The following is a 20,022-nucleotide window of genomic DNA, read 5'->3' as shown; positions in this document are numbered from 1 at the left end:
AGAGCTTAACGTCCATCTTTGTATGCAGTGGGCTTGCTCTTGCCTGCACAAGAAGTGAAGTTCCCATTTTGAAGCCAGAGAAGAAATGATGTAACAGAACTTTTCCAGGCTTGGGATAAGCCTGTTGTTAGCTGCCAGGGGACTTACAATAGCAATTAACGGAGGAACAAATTATGCAACATTACACTGAACATAAGTTCAGCAAAGATTCCAGAGACTGTCTCTCTGTTGTTGCCCATGTAATTTTCTCTTCTCTAAACACTCAGGAGTTCTAGAAGCTCCTGGTTTCAATAAGTGGGGAACATCTGACAGTGCACATTTTTCCCTTTTGCAAGTTCGATGCTTCCTGAAAACATTATCGTCACATTTGTCAGTGTGCTTGAGGACATTGGGGTGTGAGTGTCGTAAGGATGAACCTTCAGTGAGTTTAAAGTCCCTGTCTCTAATTAAAGGCAGATTCTCATAGACTTGAGTGCATGGATTAAATTATTGTATCAGCCACACACTCTGGAAGCCATCTCATGGTCTCGGGGCCTGTGGCTGTTTTGCAGACGTGGATGAATGCCAGCCCAGCCGATGTCACCCTGATGCCATCTGCTACAACACACCAGGATCCTTCACCTGCCAGTGCAAACCTGGTTATCAAGGGGATGGCTTCCGATGTGTGCCTGCAGGTAAGATGGGGCGTTAGCAGCTGATGGCCTGGGGGAGAAGGGGATGTGAGGAAGTGGTCCATGGAAAGTTCTCAGAGTTCTGCAAGTGGAAAGTCAGGCCACAGCCTTATTAAAGCAGAAACACACAGGACAAAATTTTAGGGAACACTTCATGGGGCCCAAAGCTATGCTAGAATTTTGGATCGCCTTGGTTCCTAGGTACTGGAGCCAGCAGCCCAAGATAAAAACTGGGCATTAGGCTTTATTTACTGGGCACTCTAGAGAAACAGAACCAAGAGAATATATGTATGCACACGCATACGCATGCACGACATGCTTTATAAGAAATTGAATCATAGCCGAGCAGTGGTGGTGAATGGCTTTAATTCCAGTACTTAGGAGGTAGAGGCAGGTGGCCAGCCTGGTCTACAGAGCGAGTTCCAGGACACCCAAGGCTACACAGAGAAATCAAGCCTCAAACAACAAAGCAAAACAAAGAAAGAAATTGAATCATGTTATTTTGACAACTGTCAATCCACACTATCTGTTTTCAGTAAACAGAGAACCTAAGAAACTCAATAACCAGTTTAGTTCGTGTGTAGAATCCGTGGATCAGGAACACTTATGGTGGAGTTCCAATCCAGAGGCTAGTAGGCTTGGGACTCAGAAAAGCCTCATGTTAGGTTTGATGAAAAACAAAGGAGACTGGCTGGAGAGATGGCTCAGAGGTTAAGAGCACTGACTGCTCTTCAGAGGTTCTAAGTTCAATTCCCAACAACAACCATATGGTGGCTCACAACCATCTGTAATAAGATCTAGTGCCCTCTTCTGGTGTGCAGTTGTATATGCAAGCACAACATTGTGTGTATATGTATGTATACAATAAATCTTTTAAAAAAAACCACACACAGAGGAGAAAAATGACTTCTGCTTTGGCGGTGACAGACAGAAACAATCTCTCTCTCTCCCTCTCTTCCTCCCCTTTCTCCTAGGTAGGGTCTTAGCCCTGGCTAGCATGGAATTTACTATGTAAACTAGGCTGGCGAACTCTGTCTCCAGAGTGCTAGGATTAAAGTTGTGCATCACCATGTCTGGACAAGAGTTCTCTTTCATTCAGAAGAGGAGCAGGTTTTGCTGTGTCTGCTCAGGCTTTTATGTGATTGGATGAGGCTAAAGAGAACAATGTAGTCAGTATTTAACTAAATAATGCCATCCAGAAACGGGCGTCCCATGGCCCAGTCACATTGACATAAATCAGTAGCAGCCTGGGAGTGTTGGGGAATGGAATGTGTGGTAGGGAGATGGGATGAAGGACCCAACAAACATGGGATGTTCTGCATCACCTGTCACCTGACCTGAATGTGCAGCTTTGGGAGTTGCTGCTTACCTGAGACTTGGGACCCTCCCTGGCATGTAGGTACTTGGAGGCCCCAAGCCAGGCCTGGATTGAGACTAGGACCTGGTAAGACGCTCAGTAAATGCTGTTGACCAAATGATCACAGAAGGCTGTTGGCTAAGCAGAACCTACTAGGCATACACAGTGTCAGTTTTCAGTTGTGGGAACAAAATATCCAAGACAATCAAGCTGAAGAAGGGCCATTATGTTTTGGCTCATGATTTTGGACTATTGTCTGTTGATGGTGTTGCTTTGGGCTGGGGTGAGGCAGAAGCCCACAGTGGGGAGAATGAGCAAAGCTGAGTGCCATGACGTGACTCAGCAGGTAAAGATGCTGGATGCCCCAGCTCTGACAATCTGAGTTTGATCCCCAGAAGGCATGTGGTGGGAAGAGAGAATTGACTCTCACAATTTGTCTTCCACGTGTGTTCTCTCGCGTGGGCATTTGTGTATGTGTGCGCATGAGTGTGCGTGCACATACATACACACTCTCTCACACACACATTTTAAAAAATGAAAGAAATAATTGCTGCCAAAGGAGAAGCAGGGCCACCTTCTGTTTCTGAAATTACGGTTTGTGGCTATAGCTCTGCCCATGTATTGGATGAGCAGGGCAGAGAAGCAGTCCTGGCCACTTGAGTTGAGTGAGGCATTCCAGCTGCTGTTAAAACAAGCAGCATTCATTATTTCTGTGGGATGGTTTCACATCTCCAGTTCAAAGAGGAACAGATGTCTGAGTTTTTTGTTTCCTTTTTTTTTTTTAAAGTCTGACTCCTTGCCCTGTCTTTAAGGCTCTGTTTACTAAACAGAAACAGATCTAGACCCGTAGTCTGCTATGTGAAGATGGGAAAATGATAATATTAATAATATTGCAAAGATTGTTTGTTTATTTAGTATTGTTTTCAGAAGAAATCCAACATCTGGTTATATACCAAAGAGGGCATGTACTAGAAATGTACAGGAATGTTTATGTATCATTTGTTATGAGAAAACAATCTGAATTTGTAGCAACGTAAATTGTCCTGTGAAATGACAGGCCGCAGGAGGAACAGATGGACAGGGACAGTAGATAAATCTCAGAGTATAATGTTGAAATAAATTATAAGAAGACATACATACACACACACACACACACACACACACACACACACACACACATATATATATACACACACATAAACATTGTGTGTGTGTGTGTGTGTGAGAGAGAGAGAGAGAGAGACAGAAAGAGAGAGAGAGACAGAAAGAGAGAAAGAGAGAGAGAGAGAGAGAGAGAGAGAGGTCCTGTTTATATAAAATATAAACTGGCATGAAAGTAAATGTGTGTAAGAAAACTGGAGAGCGTACATGGAAGCAAACAGTAAACTTAGAGCAGAAGTTACCTGCCTCATGAGAGAGGAGACTGAGTATGGGGATTCTGCTCAGCCGGCTGCAGCAGAACGCCGTGGACTATGTGGCTTATAAACAGCAGAAGCTCATTTATCATAGCTCTGAGGGTTGGAAAGGCCAAGATGCACGAGCTGGAAAATCCATTGTGCGAGGGCCTATTTCCACATTCTTGGGTTGTCAGATGCATTAGTTGCTTTTTTTGTTCTGTGATAAACTGTCTGACAGAGGCAGCTTAGGAAGGAAGGTTAGTTCTGGCTCCCGGCTTACTGTTTGTCTTTAAGTCTGGGGTGACGCCATGAAAAACTGTACCTACTAGGAAAGTGGGTCAGAGGGGAGGACACCCTATTGAGACTTTAGGTGTGAGAAGCCTGGGAGAATGAGGAAATAGAAGGATCCAGTGGATCCTGGAAAACTACAGGTAGGTCTGGGCCCTGGGGTCCTCCGCAAACTATGGTAACAGCCAAGGAAAATATAGGCAGTAAACTTCGAACCCCTACCCAGACTAGCCGATGGACAGGACATTCTCCACCGTTAAGTGGAGAAGGAGATCTGACTGTCACACAAACTCTGGTGCCCCGTATTTGACCATGTCCCTTGGATGGAGATGCCTGGTGGCACTCAGAGGAAGGATAATAGGTCACCAAGGAGAGACTTGATACCCTATGAGCATATACAGGGGGAGGAGGTCCCCCTCAGTCACAGACATAGGGGAGGGGAGTAGGGGGAGAAGCGGGAGGAAGGGAGGAATGGGAGGATACAAGGGATGGGCTAACAACTGAGATTGTAATAAAATTTAAAAAAAAAGTCTGGGGTGACACACAGCTTCACAGTAGGAAATTCATGGTAGAGGAAAATGTCACCTCATGGTGGCCAAGAAACAAGAAGAGGAAGGGGCCAGCGTTCCAGCATCCCCTACTGTCTCCAGGCCTGCCTCCTCAAGTTTCCTCCCCTGCAATGTGTCTTTTTCTCCTCTTCCTTCTTCCTCCTCCTTTTCTCTGTTGGGGATTGAGGCTGGGACCTCACCTGTGCTAGGCAAGCATGCTACCACTGGGCATATCTCTACAACAAAACAAGTAAACAAAAAACATATTTCTTCATTTTGTGTGTCTGTCCATGCATGCACACCACATCATTGGTGAGATCAGAGGACAACTTGTGGAAGTCAGCTCTCTTTTTCCACCCGTTGGATTCGAACTTAGATCCCTGAACTTGGTGGCAAGTGCCTTTACCTACTGAGCCATCTCATTCTCTTGTGTTTTTGAGACCATGTCTGGCTAACCACCTCACTGTGAGCCCAGGCAGGCTTTCACTTTGCCACCGTTCTGCCTCACCCTCCCAAGTGGCTGGGGCTACAGGCCTGGCTCAGCTTTCATTTCTGAAATGATGTTTTCTTTTAATTTCTTCTCAGAACCCTGCTGCCTCACAGACTTTGCCCAGTTAGGATTCATTATGGTTCTCTCTGTCCTGCCTGTCTCTAGCTTGGCATCTCTCCTGACTGTCCTGCTGGTACCCTGTGCACTGTCTGTCCTGTTCTTAAGTGACTTTGTGGGGGAGTCTGCCATCCACAGTCTTCTGATTCTCATTTTGTGTGACCTTTGGTTTCCCCAACTTCTGGAAGGGTAGCTTGGTGGACAGAACTCTCTTCTGTTCTTTTGTGGGGGAAATGCTTGAATGTATTTCGCCTTGCTTTCGAGGTCTCCTGGCTCCCTTCCCTTCCCTTCCCTCACTCCTGAGCCTTCCCTTTCCAGTGTCCTCAGTGTCCCCATGGTGCCTAACTTGACTCTGTCCCCAGCCACCTTCTCCTCAGGCTGATCACCTCAGAATTCCTAAGAACCAGAGCTTTAAGCTTGTCCCCTGATCCCCTCCCCCACCCTGTCCCTCTGTTCCCCTCCCCCACTCTGTCCTCCTGATCCCCTCCCCCATCCCATGCCTCTGTTCCCCTCCCCACCCCATCCCCCTGATCCCCTCCCCCACTCCACCCCCTGTCCCCTCCTCCCACCCTCAGCACTCCCCATCCCATCTCCCTGATCCCCTCCCCCACACCCTGGCTTAAATCTACCAGCTGAGCCTGGTAGGATGGATGCCTGTTCAGTTCATGGGGTCCATCTGTTCCCAGAAAGCTTGTCGCTTCCCTTTGCTTTTGTTCCACTGGGACTTGGCTACCAGCCTGGCTTGTGGTCATTGGTGCTGTGACCTCACATGATTGTGTTCAAAGCTTGTAGGGTATGTTGTTTCTTTGAAGTGTGTTTCGTTTTGTGTTCCCCTTGTTGCAGTGAAACAATTCTTTCCAAAAGCAACTTGGGGAGGAAAGGGTTACCAGTTCGTCATTGAAGGAAGCCAGGGCAGAAGCTCAAAAGCAGGGACTGAAGCAGAGACCAGGAGGGAGCTTTGCTTACAGGTTTGCCCCCACTGGCTTGCTCAGCCCAGACCCACATGCCTAGGCATGGCACCCGCTCCCCCACAGTGGGCTGGATATTCCTACAACAATTGGCAATAAGAAGATGCCCCCACAGACGTGCGCACAGGCCAGTCTGATGGACACAGTGCTCCACTTGAGGCTTCCTCTTTCCAGGTGTGCCAGGTTGATAACCAAGATTAGCTGTCAGGTTTCAGCTTTAGATTTTATCCTGTAGTTACCCTCTATAATGAAGATTCTAGAGTTAGGCTACTTCCTCCTCCTCAGAGTCTCCCACTCACTCTCAGCAACATAGGCGCCTCCACCTCCAACATCCCACTCAAACTACTCTCGAAATCACTCTTGAATGGTCCATAATGCACTTCATTGGGCATATCTCAATTCTACCTTATCAGCATCACTGGACACAGTTAATCTCACTTTCCTCCTGACAGACAGCCTCTGCCTTTGGCAGGCATGACAGCACAGCTCAGGGTTTCGGAATCGCTCCAGGGATGTATCACTGTGTACCTCAGATGATTAAGCACACAAGTGCTTAGACAACTTGTTGATGGCTTCCATTGAAATCGGTCCATGAACAACAGCATCGCCACACTGGAACTGGAACTACTTGTGACACTTAGTAGTGACTAGGAACAGAGAGCATTGTGGTTAGGAAATCCAAGGGAAGCCAAAGGTGAAGCCATTGCAATTGGCCGTGAAGGACAGGGACAATCAGAGAGGAGACAGTATTGTGCCTATCGTCACATTTCCTCACAGGCAATCGTGACTGTGTCTATTGTGATTGTGACAAAATGCCTGACGAAGGCACCTCAAGGGAGGAAGAGTTTATTTTGTCCCGTCATGGTAGCGGGAGCTTGAAGGAGGGTGGTCACATTCATGTCCAGCCAGGAAGCAGAGAGAGAGAAAAGGAGAGAGAGGGAGAGAGGGAGGAAAGCTAGTGCTCAGTCAAGGATCCCCGCCCATGGGAGAGGAATGCTGATCAAGTTTAGGATGGGTCTTTTCATCTAGTTAGCCCGACCTAGCAACAGCCTTACAGACGTGCCCACAGGTGTGAGTCTCCTAGGTTAGTCTAGATTCTGTCCGGTTGACAGTATCGACCATCACACCCCTCATTTGCAACCAGGCCCTTCAGCAACTTGGAAACTTCTTCAAACTTGATGCCTGTGGCCCTCCAACCAATGCGTGCCATCATTGCAGAGCCTTGCGGCTCTTCCAGCCTTTCTTTTCCTAAAGTTACCCATGACTCCAGGGTGCCATGTTGACCAAGTTCCCTGACACTCTGGCTTCTCTGTTCCAGCTCTTCTAGTCATATCCAGAGTCCTCTGGTCTTTGGTCAGTCAGCTACTGCACCAAGCCACAGGTTTGTCACTCTGACCAGTCAGCTGCACCCTTGATGGAAATGGATAAGCTGCTCCGCTTCTTTGTTTCCATGACAATCACTCCCTCCCACTTCCCCAAACTCCCTGAGAAATATTCTCATCTTCCCTCCCACCTATGCGCTCTAAGGCCTTTTGTGACACTCAGCACAGGGCAGCTTCCGTTGAGTGTTTATAATTCAAATGAAGTAGATAAGTGAGTGGTCTAAGAATCCCCAGGGTTTTGGTCTGAGAAAAATTTGTAGTGTCATTTCCCACAGTGACAACGGCAACAGCACAGAGACTGGAGGCCATTTGCTTTCTCTGGGTGTTTAGTGCCTTTTTCTGTTTTCCCCTCATAGTCTTTCCCCTTTTTATTGCTTGCTCATTGCCCCTGCCTGAGCTTCCTTCCTGGTTGGCGTCCTTGGCATCATGCTGGCCAGGGACTTGAAGCGTTCACAAGTAGACATCTAATGTTATTATTGTAATTAGTATTCTTAGGAAGTTGCCAGGGACCCCAGGGTGGGGACCACACTGGAGACATTATATTCTTTCCTATAGCCGGGCTTTCTTAGACCCACCGGTGGTTTAAATAATAACACAAGTGTTGGGCGTGGTGGTGCATGCCTTTAATCCCAGCACTCAGGAGGCAGAGGCAGGCAGATGGCTATGAGTTCGAGGCCAGCTAGGTCTGTCTATAAAGCGAGTCCAGGATGGCCAAGATAACATAGAGAAACCCTGTCTTGGGAATACAAAAAAAACAAAACAAAACAAAACAAAACAAAAACCAAACGTGGCCTGGAGAGATGGCTCAGCCATTAAAGGCTAGGCTTACAATCAAAAATAATGACACAGACTTATTAATTTAAAGCTTGAGTGTTTTAGCTCGGCTGACTCTCAGCTAAATCATCCAGCTTAACCTGGCGTCTTTAGCCCACAACCCACCACTCTCTGCTCCTGTTCATGCCTCTTCACCTCAGATGAGTGATGGGCGATAGCTCTCTGCGGGTACAGAATTATCAATTGAATGTACAGAGACCCACCTTCACGCAGTGCACCCCAACACTTTCTGGGAAGCATGGTCATGCTGGAAAGATGTCTCTCTCAGCAGCTAGTGATGTCCCGAAGCACCACTCACGGCACTCGCGTTGCTGTGTTCACAGATGTGTGTCATGGTCGTACCAGCGTCAGTGCAGCCAGTGGGGGCCGCTTCCCTACAAGGAGCCCAGCCTGTGTAGGAAGCAGCTGAGTGAGTGGCACCTCTGCACATCACTTCCCTCTCAGGAACCACAGGTCTTCCCATGGCTGCCTGTCCTCTGCCAGAGTGGCTTGGCACTTCCTACCCATCCCAAGGCTGCAATGGCCATTCATTTGGCAGTGTGACAGATGTGACCAGGAGAAGGAGTAGAATGCAAATCCAGAGATCACAATGAGCTGCCTCCTCGTTTCCTGTGCCGCCATGTCAAGGAAAGCCACCCCGACTTCCTGCCTGCTCTCACATATATCCAGGGAACACATGCCTTCTCCCAGCTGAGCCAGCCAGAAGAAATAGCTTGTCTGATAATCATTTTACCAACCAGAAATAAACCCCAAAAAATGTGTCTTCTTGACCTTTTTGTCCCCACCCCATCTACCAGGCCCTTGATACAAAACCCTCTAAGGAGTTAATCCTGGTACCCTTGGCCATGCCTGATGCCTGTTTGCGAGGCTAAGGATTTATCTCTGGAAGCCTATAAGGACATAGTCTTTTATAAACATTCTTCAAGTTCTATTTCCTGACCCCAAATTGAAATTTTCTATCATTATACATTTAGGTTACTTTTAAAAGTTTCATGGTCCTTTCCAGCTGAGTGCTACATAAGACGAAACAACCCTCTCTCACACATGCTCTGCTTGGGAGCTAGGGCCATAGGAACTGATAAAATGCAAAAAAAGAGGACTTGAGTTCAGTCTCTAGAACTTGCTTTAAAAAACTGGGTGTGAACAAGCTTGAACTCTTAGTGCTGGGAAGGCAGAGACAGGTGGATCCTCAGAGTTCATTGGTCAGCCAGCCTACCCGCATTAGTAAGCGGAAAGTATCTAGTCACTTCCGGTCTGCAGTAGGAAGCAGGTGACTGCAGTTCCTCAGCTCTCTTTATCCTTTTTTACACAGTTCAGGAGCCTGCCTCTTGGTGCCGCTTACATCCAGGGCAGGTGTCATGTCCCCGGTTAGTCCTCTCTGGAAACCCCGTCACAGGCACGCCCGCAGATGTGACTCCTAGGTGACTCCAAAACCAGGCACACTGACGAGGAAGATTAGCTCTCAGGGTCACCATTGATATTAGCATGTCCACTGTGTGCCAGCCAGTCTGACTGCTAGGAAGGTGGGTGCAGAAACTCAAGGCCAAAATGTGCAGGGTCTAGATATAGAATCCAGTGGCAAGTCACTTCTAGTCCTGTGACCCTGGGGGAGTCCCTTGACTCCCTTTGAACTTTAAGGCCCCCCCCTTTGGTGTAAAAACCTAATTCTTATCATAATAGGCATTATGGAGAGATGAGTCAATAGTTAAGGGCATGTCCTGCTCTTAAAGAGAACCCAGGTTCCATTTCCAGCACCCACGTGCCAACCATGGTTCAAGACCACATGGCATTCCAGAACCAGGGGATAAAATGTCCTCCTTTGTCCCTGAGGACACCTCACACATGCTGTGCACTCACCTAGACATACATAAACATATAAATGGGCACTAGGAGACATGTATGTGTAATGGACACAGCCCGTAGGGAAACTCGAAAGCCCTCAACAAGTCTAAGGTTTTGAGAAAGCAAGTTAAGTTTTCTATCCAATAGAAAACCAAACACAACATTTTGATTCTAACCAGATGGCTTATTCATATCTTTGTTTGGCTCTTCCTGCATCAAGTGTTGTACTTATTTATTTTATTTTATTTTTTCATTATCCTCGGGGACAAAAGAGATGCTCACACAGCTTTTTTCTTGCCAGGTTCAACAAACACTTTTCTGGCACATTAACTGTTTCTAGGCAAGGGAACAATTGTGTTATCTCAGCCAATATGAGAACGGCCACACAGATGAGACGCTTTAACTGTCCTTAGCTGCATATTGAAGTCACCGAGTCTGCCTTGTCTAAGCTAGGTCACAAATGACCATCGTAAGGTTCTACCCACGTGTGTTGTCTTCTTGTTCCCAGCTGTAACAATACCAAAGGCCGGTGATTATAGAGAACTGAGATGGGTATATTTGGGCTTGGGACTCAGTAAGCTAAGTACGTGCTGAAATGATGACAGCCTTGTCACCATATGTCACAAGGAGAAACCCTCATGTGGTTGGCTTCCCCATAATATAAGGAGCAGTGTCCTAGAGCCAGGATTGGCTGTTATCTCCATAGGCCAACTTCTGGCTGCTGCTTATTTGTAAATAAAGTGTTATTGTTTTATTTGGGTTCGTTGCTTGTTTTTCTGGAGACAAGATTTCTCTGTGTAATAACCCTGGCTGTCCTGGAACTCTCTTTGTGAACCAGGCTGGCTGGGAACTTACAGAGAGCCCTCCACTTCTGCCTCCCCAGTGCTGGGCACCATACTGGCTTGTAAATAAAGTTTTATTGTCCATTAATCTATGTAACAGGCATGAATTCTCTCACCCTGCCATCACAGAGTTGAGTAGTTGTGACAGGCAGTATTGGTACACAAAGCCGGAAAGCTGGCCAAGCCCAGAGCTGTTTAATCAGAATCCCACAGTCACCTTAACAGGCCAGAGTGTATGTATACCTGTGCTCTCTTCTGTTCTCCTGCCCGGTGGAGAGAAGCTCCTCTGGGTGTTTCCTTGCTATGCCTCTGGCTATGGTTCCCTGAGGGCAGGTTTGAAGATGGATGGTTTTGTGTGCACCATCTCAGCAAAGACAGAAAAGAGCCAGGGTCTACCCTTGGAGAGCCCTGAGTCTGTTAGGAGACAGAGAACAACTTCAGGTCGTGGGACCCCAGAGTCTCTGGTCTTAGGCTACCTTGGGGACCACCTGGAAGGCCTGGGAGCTCACCCAAAACGTGGAACCCAGCACGAGGAGAGGGGTTGTGAGAAGTCTTCCTGTGGGAGATCAGTGCCCCATCACAGTCCCGAGGGTTCACTCGGCTACGACTTCTCAACAATGTCTTTGTGTGATTCAGGCTTCAGAGGTGGCCCCTCTACTGGCCCCCACGGTGGCCAGACTCCAGAGAATGTGAGACCAGCTGCAACTCTGCACATGTAGAGTTGTTTATTCTGTGTCAAGTTTTGTTATGTTTTGTGTGAGACAGAGTGTTCTTGAACTTCTAATCCTGCTGTATTTGCACCCCGCAAGTGCTGAGATTGCAGGCTTACCCCATAGCCCAGCTTCCTAAGCGTGTAGCACAGTGCTACCTCCCTGCTCTGGAATGTGAACCCTAGAGTTAGAGTCCAGATTTCATAGCAGATATAGATGAGCCTTTCCTAGGGGGAAGCACTCAGAGGCTGGTGAGGGTTTCACAGTCTTTGGTCTCTAAAGTCTTTGGCTTGGATTCCTGTAAATCACGCGAAGCTTGAGAAAGAAAAAGAAGAATTTAAGACAAACTCAAAATGCCTTAGAACAAAGCCCAGGGCTGTCCGCCAGTGGAAACATGGTTGAACAATATGTGGCTTTTCTGTACAATGCAGTATTACTCAGCGTTTGAAGGGAAGGAAGGATTGATGGGTATCACAGTGAAGATGGGCCTGGAAGATCTGCTAAGAGGAGGAAGATGCAGGGTCCATTTGTATAAAATATACAACATGAGAAAGTCCACAGGAAGGATGGAGATTGGGAGCTCTCAGTGGAAAAGGAAGGAGACACGGCAGCATCTGCTCTCTGGGCATGAGGTTTCCTTTTAGAATGATGAAAATGGCTCAGATATAAATACAGCTGGTCATCACTGTGAATATGCCAAACACCACTGAATTACTCATTTAAAAGTATCTCATTTTATTTTACTTCTGCCTTGCCTTAACTTTTTAAAATTTAAAAGAAGTGTGCAGGAGAGAAAATCTGCAGGTATAAATGAGTTTTTAAAAAAAGAGGATGAGTGTGGCGGTGCACGCCTGTAATCTCAGCACTTAGGAAGCAGAGGCAGGCGGATCACTGGGATTTCAAGGCCAGCCTGGTCTACAAAGCAAGTCTAGGACAGCCCAGGCTACACAGAGAAACCCTATCTCGAATAACAAAACAAAACAACAAAAAGAGGATATGACTATGTAGACCATCTGGCCTTGAAATTACCTAGATCTATCTGTTTCTGCTTCCCAAGTATTGATATTTAAGGCATGTGCCACCACACATGGCATGGTGTAGTTTTTGTTTGTTTTTTTAAGTCATAAGTCATTATGGTTTTTTTTGTTTGTTTGTTTTTTGAGACAGGGTTTCTCTGTGTAGCCTTCGCTGTCCTGGGTCACTTTGTAGACCAGGCTGACCTTGAGCTCACAGTGATCTGCCTGTGGTTTGTTTTTTGTTTTTGAGACAAAGTCAAGCTAGTCATGAATTCAGGGCTGAAGATTATCTTGAACTTCTGAGCTCAGGGCTTGCTGCCTGCTATGCAAGCTACATCCCTGGCTCTCATAATGATGCCTTAAATTTGAAAAGAAAAATGAATAAAAAGCTCATGATGACAAGCCACCTTTGTGGTCCAAATTAGACAACTGGCATTTGGGCATACCATGTTTGGCTTGACTGACACTCTGCTTTGCTTGTCCCTGACAGAGGTGGGAAAAACCCGGTGTCAACTGGAACGAGAGCACATACTTGGAGCAACAGGGGCGGCAGACGCACAGCGGCCCGTGCTGCTGGGGGTGTTTGTACCCCAGTGTGATGAGTATGGGCACTATGTACCCACCCAGTGCCATCATAGCACTGGCTACTGCTGGTGTGTGGACCGTGATGGTCAGGAGCTGGAGGGTAGCCAGACTCCACCTGGCATGAGGCCTCCATGTAAGTGGGAAGCTGTCATGTAGACTCGGGACCGGGATGACCTGTGCTGATGAGTGTACTGCCTGGTTTCCTTGTTTGCGTGCCCCTGACCCTCCACCTGTCACCTTTGGTCCCCTTCCCTGCCTCTTCTCTCCCATCTCTGGGTATAGATGTGCTCTGGAACATTCCTTGTGGGGCCCCGGTGGCAGACCCAGGGAGGCCAGGCTTTGGACTGCTGGGTTTTGTGACTGGACAGGGATGCTGTAGTCCCTTGGCCCTCCCTAAACTTTGCTTACTTATTTTTATCTTTTTCAATACATGTTGCTGTACAGCTAGGCCCTTGGACCTAATATGCCCCAGTCTTTTTCCCCCCTTGAGGCACGATCTCATGTTGGAGACATCTTTAGTTGATAATGTAGCTGTGTTAGCCAAAGATAAACTTGAATTCCTGATCCAAGCCTAAGTGCTGGGATTATAAGCGTGCTTTACATCTGGCCAGCTCTCCCTTTAAACAGTCACATAGAAGCCCAGACAGGCAAATGTCCTGTGTCCATAGTAAAAAGACAGTACCTAGCCAGCCTATGGACAGGCTATGCTAACCCTTCCCTCCCCCTGCCCACAGGGCTCCATTGTTGAGGAAGTCAGGGGACTAGGGTTAAGGTCAGCAAGTCACAGCAAGTCAAGGAAACCAGGCCACATCAGAGGACGGATGAGCCCCTTGCCAGCCCCTTGGTCTTAAGAGCCTAGGTGGACATGTTTCTGCTTGTGAGGTCAGAGGACACCCCTTTCCATAGCAATGGATGGGGTGTGCAGGTGCCCTTGTTGATAGCTTTTCTCATCCACTGTTAAAGATGAGGTGTCAGGGCTATTGCTCCCAGCCCTTCTTTGGCTCTCATGCCAGCCCAGCAGCCAGCCAGAGCGTAAATAACCAAGTCATTGTATAAGAGGGAGCCAAGCTAGCTCTTTACCTCATTGGACCTGTAACACTAAACTTATGTTCTGCTCTGTCTTCTTCATAAATGTCCTTTGCCTGGCTGATGCTTTCTGCCTCTAGAGTTTTCAGACAGAAAATGGATGTGGTGTGACTGGCTGTGCTGTTTGAACACAGTAAATGTGAGAAGACCTGGGGTGTGGGGGATGTGTGGATGGGTGTGTGTACCTGTGTGTTCACACATCTATGCCCAGACGTGCCTGCATGTTTGATCAATAGAATGCACCCATGCATTTTTGGTATTTACAACCCTCATTCATTGACCATCTCTTGCCCTCTAGGTCTAAGTACAGTGGCTCCCCCTATTCATCAGGGACCTGTAGTACCTACAGCCGTCATCCCCCTACCTCCAGGAACACACTTACTCTTTGCCCAGACTGGGAAGATTGAACGCCTGCCCCTGGAAAGAAACACCATGAAGAAGACAGAAGCCAAGGCCTTTCTCCATATCCCTGTGAGTATTGGCTGACCAGCCCTGGTGACAGTCCCACCTCTAGGGGTTAATAGTTATGTATAATATAAAATATAATATTATACAGTACCAAGGTAGTATAATACAAGACAATATAATATCAAGATAGTTAATAGGCAGATATACTATATATAGTGTATACTATACTATACTATATTATATACTATGTATAGTATATAATATTCCATGATGTCAATATAGTATAACAGGAAATAGTAATGTAAGTAAGTATAACGCTAAGTAGTGTGATGTAATATGATACCAAGATAGTAGTTATATTTGTAATCCAATATAGTACAATATCCGTTTGTAAATATGATACAAATTTAATAAACAATCTAGACCTAAAAACAGTCTAAATGCATAATGTATTCCTATTTATGAGCTACTGTAACAAACTGAGAAGGAAGGGTTCTGTGATCTGGAGTCACCCATTCTGCAAGCTTGGCCTGGCAATGAGTTTATTCAGAACGTGGTGACAATGTTCTCTCATGGTTTCTGAAAGGAGAAGGACAGACTCAGCCTTTCATTTTACCGATGGTATGACGTCAACCTGAGGGTTGCCCAGTTGCCCCCCGCCACCCCACATGTTTATTCAGATGACAGAGCACCATTTGCTAAGCAAACCATATTTCTTGCTTGGCACCTGGGTAACTTTGTCAAAAACACCATCTTAAGCATCAGGGAGAGGCTGTTTCTGGGAGCTCTGGTCTGTTGTGTTGGTCTCTCTAGCAAGCCTTATGCCAGTCGGAGCCACTTCATCTTCATTAGATTAGATCTCAAAGTCAGAGAGATTAGAATGCCTTTCTTAGACCGTTTGGGCTATTTTAGGTTTTTATTTGTTTATTTATTTTAGGCAGTCTATAGCTCAGACTAGACATGAACATGTTATTGTAGTCAAAGCTAGCTTTGAACTCTTGGCCTTTACCTCCCAGGTTCTGAGATTACAGATAGGAGCAGCAGACATGGGAGGGAGAGGGAGAAAATATTACATGTTCATGTCATGTGTTAAAACAAACTTCTTGTTCGATTAAAAACAAACAAATGAACAAAACAGCCAGCCATTCATGATGGCTCATGCCTTTAAACCCACCACTCAGGAGGCGGATCTCTGTGAGCTCCAGGCTAGCCCAGTCTCTATAGAGTGGTTCAGGCTAGCCAGTGTTACATGTGAGACCCAATAACAATCAAACAAAAGCAAAACCACACAACTTGGTAATTTTAACAAAGAAGCCACTGAGCCACTGAAACTGTCACTAAGGAGAACTGATGTCTTAGAAATATTAAATTGAAGAATCCACTAGCCTGATTTAACCCCTTTCTAGTCACCCATGTCATTTTTAATTTTACTCTTTGATGCTTTGTAGTACTCATTGTAGGATTTTGTTTTGTTTTGTTTTGTTTTTCGAAACAGGGTTTCTCTGTGTAACAGTCCTGGCTTTCCTGGGCTCACTTTTGTAGACCAGGCTGGCCTCGAACTCACAGCGATCTGCCTACCTCTGCCTCCTGAGTGCTGGAATTAAAGGCGTGCACCACCACGCCCGGCCCATTATAGGATCTTGTATATCTGAGATGTACAATCTTGGGGCTAGAAAGACAGAGGTTAACTCAGAAATTAAAAGCACTTGCTGCTTTTTCAGAGCACCTGCTTTTCTCCCAGCACCCAGGTTAGTCCCCTCATAAACACCTGTGACCCCAGCCCCAGAGGAGCCAAGGGCTCTCTTCTAGCCTCCAAGGGTACTTCACCGTTTGTGGTACATGTACAGACATATAAGCATACACACATTTTCATAAATTAAGGAAAATAAAAACCAAACTAGAGATGATAGAAACGCATGCATGCATACATACATACATACATATATACCTACATACATACATATGTGCAAGTACAAAAAACATGTATTTAGAAAAAATAGGGGTTTTTTCTAAATTATATAGTTTGTACAATTTAACGATAAGATGTGAATGGACAAAACAGATTTACTCCATTTAAAATACTATCTGAGATGTATGGGCACATAGGATGATTCAGTGCAACACTAGGTGACATTAGGTGAAGTGCTCTCAATCCTTGGTGTCACTTCCAGGGAAAAGTCATCATCGGACTGGCCTTTGACTGCGTGGACAAGGTGGTTTACTGGACAGACATCAGCGAGCCTTCCATTGGGAGAGCCAGCCTCCATGGTGGAGAGCCAACCACCATCATCCGACAAGGTGTGTGAGCAAATGTTGCCCCTGTGAGTGCTGCTTCTGGCATCCCATGCTGCCACTGGCAGAGATGAGGGATGGAGAGTAAGCTGTTTGGTTTGCAAGTAGCTGGGTCCTCTGTCTCCACACTCTGCCCTTTCCAGCTCCTCTGAAGTTTCCCACACATCACTTGAAATCATTAAAGTGTTGTAGTTAAATAGCTGTCATTTCAAGCTCGGCGGTGGTGGCGCACACTTTTAATCCTAGCACTTGGGAGGCAGAAACAGGTGGCTCTCTGAGTTTGAGGCCAGCCTGTTACACAGTGAGTTCCAAGATAGTCAAGGCTACACAGAGAAACCCTGTCTCCAAAAACCAAAAACCAAAAAAAAAAAAAAAGTTATCATTTCAAAATATAGCATCTTGGGGTGGGGGTAGTTTCTCAGAAATATACATAGTTTTAATACTTCCATCCAATAAATAATGAATAGCCAGGCCCTGGTAGCCTTGTCATCCCAGCTGCTTGAGAGGCCGAGGCAAAAGGGTCATAAGTTCAAGGTCAGCCTGGGCTACAGGATGAGTGAGCTCCAGGTCAACCTGGAAGATTTGGAAGACCCTGTCTCAAAATAGAAAGTTACTAGAGGGCATTTGCTTAGTATGTAAGAGGCCCTAGGTTCAATCCTGTTTTGTTTGTTTGTTTTTTAAATCCATTTTCCACGAGTATGTGTAATCATTCTACAAAAAACTCCAGGTCCCACCAGTGGTGAACTGCTCAAGGAACTTGAGTAGCTGCAGTCATGACTCATCAGGTTTGGGAATATTTTTTGCTCAGAAAGTATTGCCATGTTGTCATTGGTATATGAAGCTGCACTTTTCCAGCACTGCTTAGCATTCTGTGAGGTCCACCCCATGCTCAGTTCTCCTCTTCCTTGTTTTCTTTCTTAGAAAAGACACATCAGGAGCCAAGCTGAGGCTAGCCTAGACACCCCAGCTTTGCTCTTGAGGCCTTTTCTGAAAGCTGTTTAAACGATGTTGGTTAGCCTTCTTGCACTGGCTTAGTGAAGCGAACCTTGAACGTGCCTTTCCGCTTCTCTGTGAACATGCTGCCATCATCTGCCATTTGATTTCAAATCCTAGTGGAAGAGGGGAATAGGTCACTGCCTGCTATTTCCTGTTGCTTTTGGTGCTGGAAATCAGCCAAGATTTAAGCACAGTGAGAGCTGTAGGAGAGGCCAAATTTGACTAACTGTGAAAGCTCACAGAATCCTCCAAAACTGTAAAGTTAACTGAGACTGGCTTCCAGACCATTTTGGGGGAAACACTGGAGACGTGTGTTCTCTTCCTCCTGAAGTCTTCCTACTGTGTCCTACTAAGTGTCGTAACTCAAATTAGTTTTTACACAGCAGTAAGGGGAAACCAATTCCCTTCCCATCCCACTGTTCCTCCACACAGGGATGTGTGTGTGTGTGTGTGTGTGTGTGTGTGTGTGTGTGTGTGTATGTCTGTCTGTCTGTCTGTCTATGTGTCTGTGTGTGTCTGCGTGCATGTGTCCACACACACACACACACACACACACACACATACACACACACACACACACTTAGTCCATTCCTCTGGAAAGTGTAGCCCACAGAGACATTTTTTTGGTTGAAAGGAGAAAGGGCTTTAGCGGCTGTTGAGTTTGAGATCAGGACCATGGTTGCATAGAAGGTGACCATGTGACAAAAGCTCCAATAGACTTCCTCTGGGTGTCCTGTGAAGACGCTCTGGGCAGCCCCTAATCCCTGCAGGAGGCAAGAGCTCTCAGGGGTCCTGCAGGACATGCTCATTCCAAGCTTTCCCCAGGTTGAGTGGCTGCTGGGGTGTGTGTGCTTATTCTGTCTGAAAGCCACAGGGAGCCCTGGAAGCCCCTGGGAGACAGTGGCATTGTTCCTGGGCCTCTTATGGTGTGGGAAAGAATTAATGCTTTATATAGCTCTTGTGTGGATATGAATAATAAACCATCTGTCCATTTGATTTGTGGTTTTGAATCACTGTCCTCTGGTTGGGCCCCCGTCAGAGGCCTGTGTGTGTATGTGTGAGTGGGCGAGTGCACACACATGTGCATGTCAATATTAGGTGATTACCACAATCACTGTCCACTTTTTTCTTTCTTTCTTTCTTTCTTTCTTTCTTTCTTTCTTTCTTTCTTTCTTTCTTTCTTTCTTTCTGTCTGTCTGTCTTTCGGCAGGGTCTCTTATCAAACCTGGAGCTCATCGACTGGGCTAGCCTGGAGGCCAACAAGCTGCACATCTCCTCATGTCTTTGATGGGATTACATGCGGCTTTGCAGCATCTGGCTTTTATGTGGAGTTGAACTTTGGTTCTCATGCTTACACAGCAAACACTTTACCAACCGCCATCTCCTGTGCCCTGTCAGAAACACTGCCACCCCCCCCCCCAACAGCATGCTCAGTTCTAGGAAAGCCTGAAATGAGAGGTTGTCTTCCTTGTATGTGGATGAGAGTGTGCAGGTGTGTGTGTGTGTGTGTGTGTGTGTGTGTGTGTGTGTGTGTGTCTCAAATGTCAGATGCCTAGGGTAGTGCAGCCTGGTTCCCTTCCTGCTCACACTCCAGCCAAGCTAAACAACCTTCAGTCTTCCTATTAGGACAGGGGAAAATCTCAAGAATGCCAATAAATCCGACAATGTCATTTCATATTTTTAGCTTACAGTGACATGGAATATTTGTTTCACAGTGCCAACCTGTGTCTTGGTTGCTGTGACAATCAGGTGGGGGAGTATTATTTGTAGTAACCAAGCACCTTCCTCTTACTCTTCACACTTGTATTCAAATGCTAACAGTGTGACCAGCAATATTATTTCCTGAAATGCATCTCCATCCTGTTATTACTGAGGAGTAAAAAGTTTACCATTTCACCTGCACTTAAGATTCCATGCCTCAGCTAGGCCTGCTGGCCCACACCTTTAATCCTAGCACTTGGGAGGCAGAGGCAGGTAGATCTCTGAGTTTGAGGGCAACCTGGTCTACAAAGAGAGTCTAGGACAGCCAGGGGTACACAGAGAAACCCTTCCTTGTTAGCAAGGAACCGAACCCTGTGGGCCTTTTGGTTCGAAGTCTGAAGCCTTACCAGTTGAGCTATCCAGTCATTTTGAAAAGCCCGGTCTTGAAAAAACAAACAAAAACAAAAAAGATTCCATATTTCCTGTGAGATA

The 20,022-nt window shown here is 46.4% G+C and overlaps 1 protein-coding gene across 2 annotated transcripts in view; it reads left to right on the top strand.

The window, feature by feature from the left end:
- NID1 (nidogen 1) overlaps positions 1-20,022 on the top strand; it is an 81,856-nt gene that overhangs the window by 54,117 nt on the left and 7,717 nt on the right. For both annotated transcript variants that reach the window (XM_084794174.1, XM_084794173.1), the window contains 4 exons: positions 552-674; positions 12,953-13,180; positions 14,432-14,604; positions 16,713-16,839. In XM_084794174.1, the coding sequence (XP_084650300.1) occupies positions 552-674; positions 12,953-13,180; positions 14,432-14,604; positions 16,713-16,839 (651 nt within the window). The remainder of the gene's footprint in view (positions 1-551; positions 675-12,952; positions 13,181-14,431; positions 14,605-16,712; positions 16,840-20,022) is intronic.

This window comes from Acomys minous (genome assembly GCF_964271855.1).
Source record: "Acomys minous genome assembly, chromosome: 9".
Lineage (NCBI taxonomy): Eukaryota > Metazoa > Chordata > Mammalia > Rodentia > Muridae > Acomys > Acomys minous.
Note: the sequence above shows the minus strand (reverse complement) of the source record. Positions and strands in the feature narration are given on the sequence as shown.